The following is a 12507-nucleotide window of genomic DNA, read 5'->3' as shown; positions in this document are numbered from 1 at the left end:
GAATTCTTGAACATGCTCCGTTTCCATGTGCCATTAACCGTACACAGTGAGGGGAGTCAGCACCGTTGTGTGAAAGCAAGCATCTGCCTTGGAGATGGAGATCCAGGTACCTACTGGACTTCCAGCTTAGAGACACAGGCTCACCCTGGTGTCCCAGGGTCATGCAGAAGCTGTGATGAGGAAGCTGACCTGTTCCAGAATGGGGTGCTGGAGGAAATGGGGTTTGACTAGCTAGGGATGTCCTGCAGTCCTTCCCATCTGGGCATCCTTCTATTTGATGTATTAATAATGGCCCTTACCACACTCTCTGTTTACCCTCCTAATTTCAGAGAAGACTCTTGCTCGATGGTGGACATTGCTGCCCCAGTGATTACAGGCACTCCTGGTGCCTGTTGCTGAGCGCAGCCCCGCCCGTTACCCCGGAGCACCTGTGCCTGAGGCTGGTCTGCGTGTGAACAGTACGTGTAGCTGACACTCTGAGCTTGTTCTTTTTATCGATCAGAACTTCACATGCCTGTGAGTCAGCTCCTGTGCCCCTGCCTCTCCCCCGCCTCCTGGTCTTGCTCACCCTCCTGCGACCACACAGGTCTTGCCGTCTCCTCAGCCTGGAGCTTTCCTCCCTCAGACTGCACTCAGGGAGCTGCTCAGAGGCCAGGGAAGAGGCCTCCGCCGCTCCTGCCACCCTTTCCCATCACTCTGTTCTTCATAGCAGTTACCACCACCTGCTGTTCGCACTGGTCCCCCAGATAGAAGCTCCATGAGTGGAAACTTCATTCCATTATATTGGCCAGTGCGAGGCAAGCTGCCACTTAACCCGGTTCCCTTGAGGCCCAGAAAATAAAAAACCACAGCCATTTGTCTGTCATACCAGCTCAACTTTAATTTTAAAGTGACAAATGTACAGGTGGAATAAATTTTAAGCAACACCCTCCAAATTCCATTTACTTGACAAGGAAGGAGCTGGATGTAATTTTGCCCCGTCATCAACTAGACAGTCTTCTAGCAATAATTCATTAGGAAGTGACAGCACAGAAACAGGACACCCTGCAGTTGTGGACCATTTGTAAATTGATGTTCACATGGGCTTGGCTGGAAGAATAGGTTTTATGTCTGTCCTGACCAGTGATCACAGTGGCTCAGGTGGGCTCTTCTATACCCATTTTGAGCAAATTGGGGAGGACCTCCCAGGGGAGGTCCTGGCCTGAGCCACACCCACAGGTGCTGCATGGCCAAGTCAGGGTGGATGTGACAGTGACCTCTGCTTTAACCCAGCAGCTGAGAAGGTAGTTTTTTCCTTCAGGACTGTTTTGGGAAGGAGAGGATCAGTAATAGCTAAAGATTGAGGTAACACGAAATTTAAAGTGTAGTCTACCTGTCAGGAGTGAAATGACTGACATCCCTCCCAACAAGCTGTCATTCACAGTGAGCATCCACACAGACGGCAGCAGTCAGTGCAGGTCTCACAGACATTGTCACGAGCAGGAAGCCCTTATTTATGGCTGTGCAGTGAGAGGTGCAATCCTTTGGAAGGGGGCTGAGTCTGGGAGATTGAGGTGGAAAACACATCCTGTACCTCTCCAGATCCTCAAGTCATCCAGGAAGCGGGCTGTGCCCTGGGGCCTACTACCCACATTCTCCCACAGCTTCAGTGGCTGCACTGAAGCTGCTGGGGACACAGGTGATTTCATTTTCTTTACAGGTAAGCACTTTGGTGGGAAAGCATTGCGAAAGTTGTCAACAGAAAATCATTAAAACACAAAGAACAAGGTGCGGGGGGCACAGGCAAACAGTTACATCAGCATTTCATTTAAAACAGGTTTGTCTTCATGAAGCTTGGAAGGTTCAGGAAGCTTCCAAGAAAGGTGGTCAGACACACTCACTCTCCATTCCATTCACTCGGGTACAGAATACTAGAACAAAGTTGGCCCTGCAGCCCAGTCAGCGTGACCCAGGTGCTGCAGCCAACTCTAGTCCCCAGATGTGCTTTTATTCTCTAGGCGGACCAGCTAGAATCTAGACTCACGTTACCAGCCCTGAGATCATGCCCTCAGCACCTGGACCGTGAAGGGAGGGGAGAGAAACTCAGACCAGAGATGGGCCAGGTGCCTGGAGGTCAGCTGGGGGCAGAGGGCTGCATTCTGGGCTGTGCTTTATTGGTGGGACTGAATTACAGCAAAGCCACTGCAAGCACAACATGTCTGTGCGGTCACTGGCACCTCCAATGGATCCTGAACATGTAAATAAACAGATTCCATATGCAGACTAGAAGTGGTTTACATTTAAAACATTTAAATATAAATTAAGCTATAACTTAGGTTACAACCAAAAGAAAACCCAAAGGACACTCAGCAATTGAGAATGCTGAACACGTACACAGGACACCTGACAGGCTGTTAAAGCGAGGCCACTTTCACTGTGCCACCTTACGTTCACATGCGTGGGCACCAGGGCCACGTCACGCCGTCTGGCACTGCACCCCAGCCCGGGGCCCATCCTCGTCTTCCTCGTAGGCCTCCCGGTGCTGGCGCCAGCTCTGATCGCTGGGGTTGAACTCCTGGAGCTCCACTTGATCCATGTCGTCTGTGATCCTCACGCTCTGCCGAGGAGGGAGTAAAGCTTCTAGCTGAGGCAGCTTGTCTAGGGGAAGCCAGTGGTTTTCAGGAAAGATGACCTGTAAAGGGTGAGGTGGGAAAGAGCAGTAGCTATTTCTTCCCATCCCAATTAAGCCATTTAATGTGCCCCCTGAGAACAAGACACATGGACTTACTAGGAACTGAATGACCAGACTGCCTTTCTCCAGGGGTGATTTGTAGATGGGCATTCCTTCATTACGCACACATTTCAGGTCCCCGTGCTTGATCACCTCACCTGCAGCAGAAAGGGTTCGGTTATGAAACGGAGGTGCAAGGAGGCCTGAAGGGGTCCGTCTCCCACCCATCTAGCTGTAAATCTCAGATGGCTGCAGGAAATGTTCCCTGAGCCTGTGGCCAGCCAGGGGCCCAGTGTATCACTGCTCACACCCAGTGAGGGGTTGAGGGTGCCTGGGTGGCTCGGCTACCCCCACACCTGTCCAGACATTGACATGGACAACTGACGCAAGTCCTACTCTGAGGCAGCTCCGAGGCAAGGTCCTCACCTGGCTGGTCTCACTTTTTCAATTTGCCTGCAGTCCCCTTAGCCCCTTCTAAACAGCTGCTCCGGTGCCCACATGGACTCTCACCCTCCTAGGAGCCTGGTGTCTACATGAGCTAGCAGGCTGAGAGCTCAGGCCCCTGAGAACCCTTTTGGTTCCTCAAGGAGCTCCCTCCAGCTCCTGGGGGGGGGGGGGGGGGTGCAGACAGTTCTGTGGATGCCTGCAAGGATAAGCTGACAGGTCTCTTCTCAGGAAAATTCTATTTTAGAATGTCTCTCACATGTATTCAACAACAGAGGCTAGAGGGACATGTGGACAAATCAGCACAGATAACCACTTGATAGAAAAATAGCTGCTGTTTTCTTATACAAAAATAAACTTTAAAATTTAAGTTAAATTGGCAGTTTCCAGTTAGAATTTTAGACCTCCAAGATTCCTATTTGAGGCTCTTTCCCCCACTCCCAGTCTGAATTGTTTTTCTAGGGGAATATTTTAAAAATTCATAAATTTTCAAGTCATTGATGACTAAACTTAAGAGAAAATCAAGTCACTAACTTGTGTAACAGAAGTCAACCTTAAAGGTGAAACCAGGCTAAGTGGCCAGTGGTTTTTGTTTTTTTAAAATGTGTTTATTGATTTTTTTTAGAGAGAGAGGAAGAGTGAGGGAGAGAGAGAGAAACATCCTTGAGAGAGAAACATCAATCGGCTGCCTCCTGCACGCCCCCTACTGGGGATCAAGCTCACAACCTGGGCATGTGCCCTGACCAGGAATCAAACTGGCAACTTCTTGGTACATGGGACCACGCTCAATCCACTGAGCCACACGGGCCGAGCAAGTGGCCAGTGGTTTTAAGCCAAACATACAGAACAACAGCAGCAGGAACTCACATTTGCAGCATTACCTGATTTGGATGTAATAACAAGGACTCGGTCATCCAGGGTATTTATCGTCTTCTTGAAGCCACAAAGGGCCTCAGAAAGCTGAATTTTCATTTTCATGACCAAGTCATTGCCTCGTCTCTGAAAGACACTATGATCCTTCTGATCAAGCACAATTATGACATCACCAGGCTCCAGCTCAGGCTCCTGATCGCCTTCTCCATGAAACAGTATCTTTTGCCCATCCTTCATACCTATGGAACATCATCCCTTTCTGATTAGCCGTTTCTCTTCAGAGCCACACTTGCTACAAAGCTCTTGAAGAAGGTACAGAGCACCAAAGAGCACGCCCAGCCCACGCAGAGCGCTACGTGTGTGCAGCCTCACCTTTCTCAACGTGCACCTCGATAATCTTCTTCTCCCGGGTCACCTTGGCGCCACTGCAGTTTTCGCAGCGGTCCTTGGGGTTGATGCGCTCGCCCTGGCCCTTGCACTCGATGCACACAGTCTGAATCTGCTGAACCATGCCCGGCCCGATCTGCTGGATGTGGATCTGCATCCCCCGGCCCTTGCACAGCGGGCATTTCTCCACAGAGCCCTTCTTTCCTCCAACACCTGGGTGTGGGGGGGGACAGGTGCCAGCTGAGCTCTTCCAAGAAGCATAGCTGCTGGCGCCACAGCAGGAGAGTAAGGAACCACTGCTTGGACACTGGGGTTTGAATTCTGACTGTTTACAAACATGACAAGCAATGTGGAAGTGACTGGGTGGGTCTAGCCAAGCAGATAACCGCCAGATGTTAACATGGGATCCCAAACATTTGTGTTTTTGGCTGTGCCAAGCCAAATTCATTACTAAAGCACCATCAACTGTGTTCTTCCACCTCAGAGTGGAAAAACACCCGTGCCTACAGGTGACCGAGTAGGGGGGCTGCGGGGAACTAGAGAACACAGCCCTGTCCATAGGGGTGGCTGCCCAGCTCAGCCTGTTCTCCGTGGGACAATATGGATCTGATTGCTCTTGAAAAATCAGACTTAAAAAAATTACATGAATTACATTCACATTTAAGTCAAGGGTCAGTAAACCACGACCAGCTGCTGGTTTTGTAAATAAAGCTTTATTGGAACACAAGCATGTCCACTCTCTTATGTATTGTTTGTAGCTGTTTTTGCACTAGGAGTTGAATAGTTACGACAGGGCACACATGACCCACAAAGCCTGAAATCTGTACTCTCTGGCCCTTTACCGAAAAAGTGTGCTGACCCCTAGGGTGGGTGGACTGTCTTGATTTAAAAAAATTTTAAATAATTGACAACATATTAAATAAATATGTATTCAAAATAAAAAATGTACAGGGCCAAATGAAACAAATTTGTCTCTCAGGCTACCTTTTTGCAATCTGTCTGACCCTCACATTTGAAAAGATAAATTGTTTTCCTCTGAATTATAACATAATCAGAATTGTTTTTGGATCTAAGGGATCAGAACTTGGAGAGTTATTTGAAAATTTATTTTTACCTTCACATTTCTCACAAATTATATTTTTCTGGAGGGCCAATTTCTTTGTGACTCCATTATATAAATCTTCAAGAGTTACAGACAACTGATGTACAACATTCTTGCCTTACCAAAGGGAGAAAAAAAACCCAATTAGTAATACTGTAGTAAATATGCCACTGTATTAAACACCACCCAGATGACACTCGTGTGAAGTCTCTCCAGAGACTCGAGGCTGTGTCATCAGTCCCCTTCCCTGTGGGGAGCAATGCTGCTATTACACCTGCCTTGTTTCTCTGGCTTTCTGCCAGTGATGAGAACAATACCCCTTCTAGCTCTGAGCTAAGTAATCATTTATAGATGTCACCACAAAGACTTTCCATCTTTATTTCCAAAACAAATCTGAACACAGAGATCACTGAGAACCTAAAGCAATGTTACAATGATTGATTAACAATTTCCATGAAAGGAGCCCTTTCCTCACAGATGAACACATGACAACCATTCTCGGGACCTCTCATTGAGACTCTTCCTTGAGCCTAGTGCACTTCACTCTGAGCCTTTCTGTCATTTGTGGCCAAGTGGGAGCTCTTTCATCTGCCGAAACCTTGTCTGTGCATTCAGGACAGTGGGCCTTCTGTCTTCAGGGCGGGAGTCTGTCTGCTCTGGCACTATGCCAGCCTCTCAGAGCCCAGAGCACCAGGAGCCTCCGCTGCTGCTCGCAGACACTGAGACAAGCTGTCCTTGTTTATTGGCTGTCACCTTTGAGAGATGACTTAATTACGGGCAAGAAGTTGTTCATCTCAAGACAGTGAGAGAACTGGGCAAGAGATACCCAAGGTTTTAATCACATCCACACTGTCAATTATACAAGCAGGCAATGTACCCAGACAACAGGGCAAGGATTTTTTCCCTCATAAACACTTCGATTTTCAGTATACTGTTCACAGAATAGACAGGCAAGCATTTTGAAGCTCAAAGTCAATTATAACATGAGACCAAGTACAGCCTTATTTAGAGGCCTCTTGTTGACCCACACCACCCTTTGGAAACCCGAATGCACAGCTTTTTGGTTCTGCTTTTATCCTTGGTGGTAACATTGGCTATCTATCTGGTTTCAAGATACAAAGCAGTTTATCAACAGTAAACTGAACAGGAGAATGGGGGCTGTTAGAGATCACCAGTAACGGTCAGAGGTGACAGCTCATGGTCTGGAGGTAAGAGGTAGAACAATTAGGAAGAGCAAAGCCCATAACTCTAAAAACAACTGCCTAGGGCCATTCAGCTCAGGACTAAATCCCTCATTCACTTACTGGGGATTAAGTTGCTAATCTTAATGCTTTCTGAAGAGGGAGGCAGTTTTCTTTTACAAAGATGTTCAAACATAAAGGAGTAAATTTTGTTACCTAGAAAATCTCCTGAGCAGGCTAAGGAAATGAAGCCGGGCTTCATAGGAGAGCACCAGGCAGAAGTGGAGCCCGAAGGCCCAGGTCAGGAGGCGCGGGAAGGTGGGAGTGTGGGAGGGAAGAAAGCACTCTTAGCAGAGGCATCACTAATAACCACAGGAGGTGCCACTATGTCCCTTAGGACACTCAGGAGCTTGACCCCAACAACGGAAAAAATGAGGGCAAGATGAAGTTGGCATTCCTCCTTTCTACTCACAACTCCATCTGCTCCGTTATACGTGGTGTTTGGAGGGTGGCAGGTTATTGCTAAATATGCTAAGAGATTCCAGATAGCCTGGATACTAGACAAGTGATGAAGTAGTTAAAGCTGATGGTCCCAAACCATGACAATTGTACCCTTTTAAGGCACGATCTGTCCTGATTCCAGTAACGGACAATTTGGAAACGATACAACTTGCTTAAGGTCTTTAAAAGCATTTACCTCTTCTCTCTCTAGCCATCCGCCCTCCACCACCGAAGAACATGTCGAAGATGTCCATGGGGGAAGAGAAGCTGGGGCCGCCCAAGCCTCCCTCCTTGATCGCCTGCTCGCCGCCCTGGTCATAAATATCCCTTTTCTTTGGATCTGAAAGCACTTCATATGCCTGGGATATGAGCTTAAACTTTAAAAGAAAAAGAGAGCAATTAAAGAGAGAGAAGGTTTGAGTTGTGTTATTAAGCAAACCCACCATATGAATGCAATGTCAGAGGTATTTTGCACCAACCCCCAAAGTAGCTGGTCTGTCCATTATCTGGAACCCAAATTTTCCACTTACTCCCCTTGTAAGGTGGGAAACACAGGGCACACATTAGGGGACTAGTGGCAGGGCCACTGCAGAGAATAAGGGAGAGCAGGTGGGGAAGGGAAATTTCTCCCTACTCTGGCTGCACCAGAGAGGAAAGTTGCGTGGAACTAGGAGGCAGTAAGCCTAGGCCAGGACTCAACCTACAGCAGAGAAAGCCCAGGACTCCTGGGTGCTGCTGCTGGCTTCCCAGCTCATGAGGATTGCTTTACAGTTTACTAGCATGAAATTCAACTACAGACATCTTGTGAGCACCTATCCACTGCAGGTTGCAGACACTGTGTGCAAACCTATACTTTCCCCCAAAGTCATGCCCCTCCCAGTTTTCCCCGTATCTGTTACTGGCAAGGCCAAAACCTCATGTACCCTCTCCCTGCCATCTCATCTGTCAACAAATCCTTTTGGCGCTACATTCAAAGACGTATCTCCAGTACTCTAAGACAGACAAAATACCCCATGTGTCACATTCCCACCAAAAATGTTATCATTGGAATCCAATTGTGAAGAAACAATCAGAAAACCCAAACTGAAGGATATTCTGCAAACGACAGGACAACTAATCTGTGATCCTGGATTGGATCTTGCACTGGGAGAAAAAATAGCTCTGGAGTCTAATTCAGCTTCCTGCCTCTACCCCGTGTCACAGTTGGAGATCAGTGCTCTCACCAGCTCACCTTTCAGAATGGGATAATTTTCCATAGAACCTTAATGAAATTACTATGCTCCTGGGGGGAAAATGGCTTGGAGACTGTGTAGCAACTTGGAAAAGTATTTGTGATAAAATAGTAAGTGGCGAGAAGAAAAAAAAGTACGATCATCCTGGAAAAAGCCTGGAAGGAAGCATAGTGATAGCAGTCAGGGCGACGTGTAATTTCCTCTATATTCTGAAATTTTCTGCACTATTATGTTCTTTTATGATTTTTTTAAACTCTCATGAAAAATCTATTATTCAAAATAAAAGTTACAGTGAAATTGGCTGAAAGACCAAACTCATCTCAAAAGTCAGGGTAATAGCCAAGAATACACCCCTATCATTGCCATTGAAAGGGATGCACTTACTGACCTGCAGCCCAAGTAACTCACTGAAACCGGCCACAGATGAGATAAGTACAGACTCCATACAGAGCGCTTGACAACAAACACTTGCCCAGTGCTTAGCAACACAGGACAACGGGGCCCAAAACAAAGACCAACACACCAACAGCCGTCTCAGTTATCCCGGAGCAAGCGGGGAAAGGACTGCCCTAATCTATTTTTGAAGGGCCATTAATAATACAGTGACAGACTGAGGAGGAAAAATATAAAAAGGTTCCACCATTGACAGATAAAGTGGACAAGAACTACACAGAGTCTTGCACAAAATAGAAAAGGTCTACACAGTGTGCCTGGCACACAGTAGGACCAGTTAGAAGGTATTTGGTGAGTGAATGAAGGAATGAGTTCTTTTGGGAACTTCACAACAGAATTTCTACCATCCCTTTGATTTCCAATCCAATTTCCACTGATCTCCCAATTCCCCCTTCACTGCAATAATTTCCCTTCTAAGTTACCTTTATAGGTCTCTCTTCTCCTCCCACACAGAATTCTTTAAATTGTATTTCTCCATTCATTCAGCCAGCCAACAAACACCTTAGCACCTACACTTTACCACTAGACACAGGTCCGTAAGTGGGCATGGGGGCCATCGTCCCTGCCCTGCTTCCACAGCAGCGGGGAATGCAGGTATCAAACATGGAATTGAAATTAAAGTAAGAGGAGGAATGGGTCAGTGGTTCAATCTATGGGTCAGAGTCAGCCTCCTGGAGGAAGCTCTACCTGTCAACAAAATTAAAGGGTTTTATTACTTTTGTGGAAGGTGGGCAGGGGAAAGTATTCCTGGCAGTGGGCACATTCCAAGTGGAGAAGGACCTGCCAGATCCCACCACCAACAGCCTCACTTATGTGACACTAATTCAGTGCCTGGCTATAAGTAAATATTAGCTTAACAAACCAAACCACCTGCTCAGACAGGTATGTACAGGGTGACGCCTCTAGAAATGTAGTACAGGTCACTTCCAACTTTAAAAAGCTGCTTTCCCACATGCCGCCTGTAGCCACCCTTCTGAAACGTCAAACTGGAAGCCTGGATGCGCCCTCCTTCCAGGAGGTTCTCAGAAACAGCTTCCCACGGATGTGGGGAGCACGTCTGTGAATCACCAACACCGCCCAGGCCAAAGCCAGTCCCTTCAAAAGCTACAGTAAGCCACCTAAATATAGACGAGAAAGAGCGCCAGCCACCGACAAATGGTCTCACAGCAAAGCATTTGAACTTGTGACCGCCACATTTGGCACATGTGGCTAAATATAAATATTCTGTCACTCTTGCCACCCAGCCTGTCCCCCAGCTTGGAACAGCTAAGGCAGACAGGTATTTTGATATTAGCATCGGTCCCCCAGTCTCACCGCTAAGGGGATCACCTGTGACTTCAAAAGCGGCCCGGGTGTCACTGCTACCAGCTTCTACAAAAGCCCCACCTCTCTCAAACAGCCCGGGCGGGACATCCACATTTTATAAGACGGCAAGGCGTGCAAGGAGTGGGGAGGGCAACCAGCTTTCACGGGGGACAGCGCCCGATGCTTCCCGACACGCGATGACCTCGGTGGGTGAGCAGCCGCCGTGGGGATAAGAAGCCGGCTGTGAACAGGGCGAACGCGGCAAGTGCAGGTCCCTGTCCCGCAGGGCGCCCTGCAGCATTACCGGCGCTGAGGGTCATTTGTCACAGCGCGCCTGGAACATTCGCGTGAGACGATGTGCGAGGCTTAACGTCTCGGGGAGGATTATCCTCCGCACGCCACGCCCGGTCAGTGTTCTCAAGAGGGGCCCGCGTCCTTGGCTCGGGCATCAGCGGGGGAGGGGCGGGGAGCCCAAAGGAATTCCACCCGGTCATCCCGCAAGCGCACCTACGGCCACTGTGCCTCAGTTTCCCACTGGAGCGCCCGCGACTCTCCGAGGAGCGCTCTTCCGCCACCGCCCCTCACGTCCCCCCACGTCCTGGCCGCTGCGCTCCTCGCGCCCCTCGCGTCCCTCGCGCCCCCGCCCCGCCCCGCCCCTCACGTCCCTACACGCCCCTCACGTCCCCTCGCGCCCCTCACGCCCCCTCACGTCCCCTCGCACCCCTCACGCCCCCTCGCGCCCCGCCCCCTCACGTCCCCTCACGTCCCCTCGCGCCCCTCACGCCCCCTCACGTCCCCTCGCACCCCTCACGCCCCCTCGCGCCCCGCCCCCTCACGCCCCTCACGCCCCCTCGCGCCCCTCACGCCCCTCATGTCCCTTCACGTCCCCTCACGTCCCCTCGCGCCCTCTCGCCCGCCGGGGCCGCACCGTCTCGCCCTCGTTGGGGTTCTTGTCCGGATGGTACTTGAGCGCCAGCTTCCGGTAGGCCTTCTTGATCTCCTCGGGCGCCGCGCTGGGCTTCACCCCCAGGATGTCGTAGTACTGCGTCTCCTTCACCATCTTGTCCCCGCGGCGCGGCGGGCGACGCCGCTCAGGAGGCAGCTCCGCGCCCCGCCGCCCGCCCGGGCCGGTCACCTCGCGTCCCGTCCCCGTCCCGTCAGTCCCGGTCCGGGCGCGTCACGGCCGCGTCATGGCGCGGTCGCGTCACGTCACAATCCCGTCACCGTCACGGCCCGGTCAGTCACGGTCCAGCCGGTCCTCGGGCGGCGGCGCCTCCGCGGCGGCTTTTATTGGGCGCGGGTGGCAGTTTCCAAGGGGACGGTGACGCTACAAACGCCCAGAACCTTCCGGAAGCTCGGCGCCCGCCTCCCCGGACCTCCCGCTGCGGCGCGGGGGGGGGGGTGCGGGGGCTCGGCCCGGGGCCTCTGTGCGGTCACCAGCGCTGCGCCGGGCTGCGTGTGATGCCCGCGCCTTTCGGTGCCTCCTCAGGAGCTCGAGCCGGCTGCAGCCCCGCGAAAGCTCCCAGCCGCCCTACGCCCAGTTCCGGGCACCGGGCACCTCCGGGAGTGGGGCCCAGCCTCAGGGAGGGAGCCACTTCTTTGCCTCCCAGTGGCCTCCAGCGAGCCCTCTGAGACCCCAGCGCACTGACACCCTCCCCCCTGCTCCCCGAGGCCCTGCCTCAGTATGACGGGCCTGGAGCCTGGCCCAGCCCCGCTGGTTCAAAGGGGCCGGGGCTCCCAGGGGAGAGGCACTGCCACCCTTGGGACACCTGGGTACTAGGCTCAACACCTGCTGCTTCCAGAGGATGACGTGATGAGCTATGTTTATTTTCTTTGTTTGCTTTTTCTATGTATTTCCGTTTCCGTATGCAGGAACATATGCATATAGGGGTATGTGTGTATATATACGTACTAGGAAAAATGTCTAAAAATAAGCAGATTTGGGTTGTCTGAGAGAGTTGGAGACACTAGTCCCCACAGAGAAGGCCAAGAAATTCAGAGCGCCTGTGGTTTAGCAAAACCGATGACCTGAGGCCGCTAGTCTTCTCCAAGCTGCAGTGCCCAACCTTAGTAATTTCTCCAGCTGTCACTCCCCTGTCAGAATCCTTCCCATGCCCCAGGACTCCTCCCCAGAGTCCGGTTTGTCCACAGCCCCTCTCAGAGTGGGGCCCAAATGTGACACAGTACAGAGCTTGGACCTCCTGGCACCTGCTGTTAGCAAGTCCACAAGGCCCTGGGAGGGTCACTCGGGGAGTGAGGGCAGGTCCCCCAGGACACTGATCCCTTCCCAAACCCCAGCCTCCCAAGGCCTCTTGGGCA

General features: G+C 50.9%; 1 protein-coding gene across 1 annotated transcript; it reads right to left on the bottom strand.

Moving 5' to 3' along the window:
* Window positions 1-543: 543 nt before the first annotated feature.
* On the bottom strand, window positions 544-11530 carry DNAJA4 (DnaJ heat shock protein family (Hsp40) member A4). The gene is made up of 7 exons (XM_087829127.1): window positions 11117-11530; window positions 7395-7575; window positions 5529-5633; window positions 4400-4627; window positions 4036-4266; window positions 2768-2868; window positions 544-2671 (listed from the first exon to the last, which is right to left on the bottom strand). Exons 1-7 carry the CDS (start codon window positions 11246-11248, stop codon window positions 2456-2458), a joined length of 1194 nt encoding a protein of 397 aa, XP_087685253.1. The 5' UTR covers window positions 11249-11530; the 3' UTR covers window positions 544-2455.
* Window positions 11531-12507: the final 977 nt, after the last annotated feature.

The sequence above is a fragment of the Miniopterus natalensis genome, chromosome 22 (assembly GCF_054644295.1).
Source record: "Miniopterus natalensis isolate mMinNat1 chromosome 22, mMinNat1.hap1, whole genome shotgun sequence".
NCBI classification, from domain to species: domain Eukaryota; kingdom Metazoa; phylum Chordata; class Mammalia; order Chiroptera; family Miniopteridae; genus Miniopterus; species Miniopterus natalensis.
This window is presented reverse-complemented; position numbering and strand designations above follow the sequence as displayed.

Excerpts from the sequence above, each read along its gene's own strand:
- DNAJA4 (XM_087829127.1), bottom strand. The coding sequence starts at position 11,248 with ATGGTGAAGGAGACGCAGTACTACGACATCCTGGGGGTGAAGCCCAGC. Across the intron at positions 4,267-4,399 it reads CGAGGTGCACGTTGAGAAAG|GTATGAAGGATGGGCAAAAG; the intron begins GTGAGGCTGCAC and ends GATGTTCCATAG. Across the intron at positions 2,672-2,767 it reads GTCTGGTCATTCAGTTCCTA|GTCATCTTTCCTGAAAACCA; the intron begins GTAAGTCCATGT and ends CACCCTTTACAG.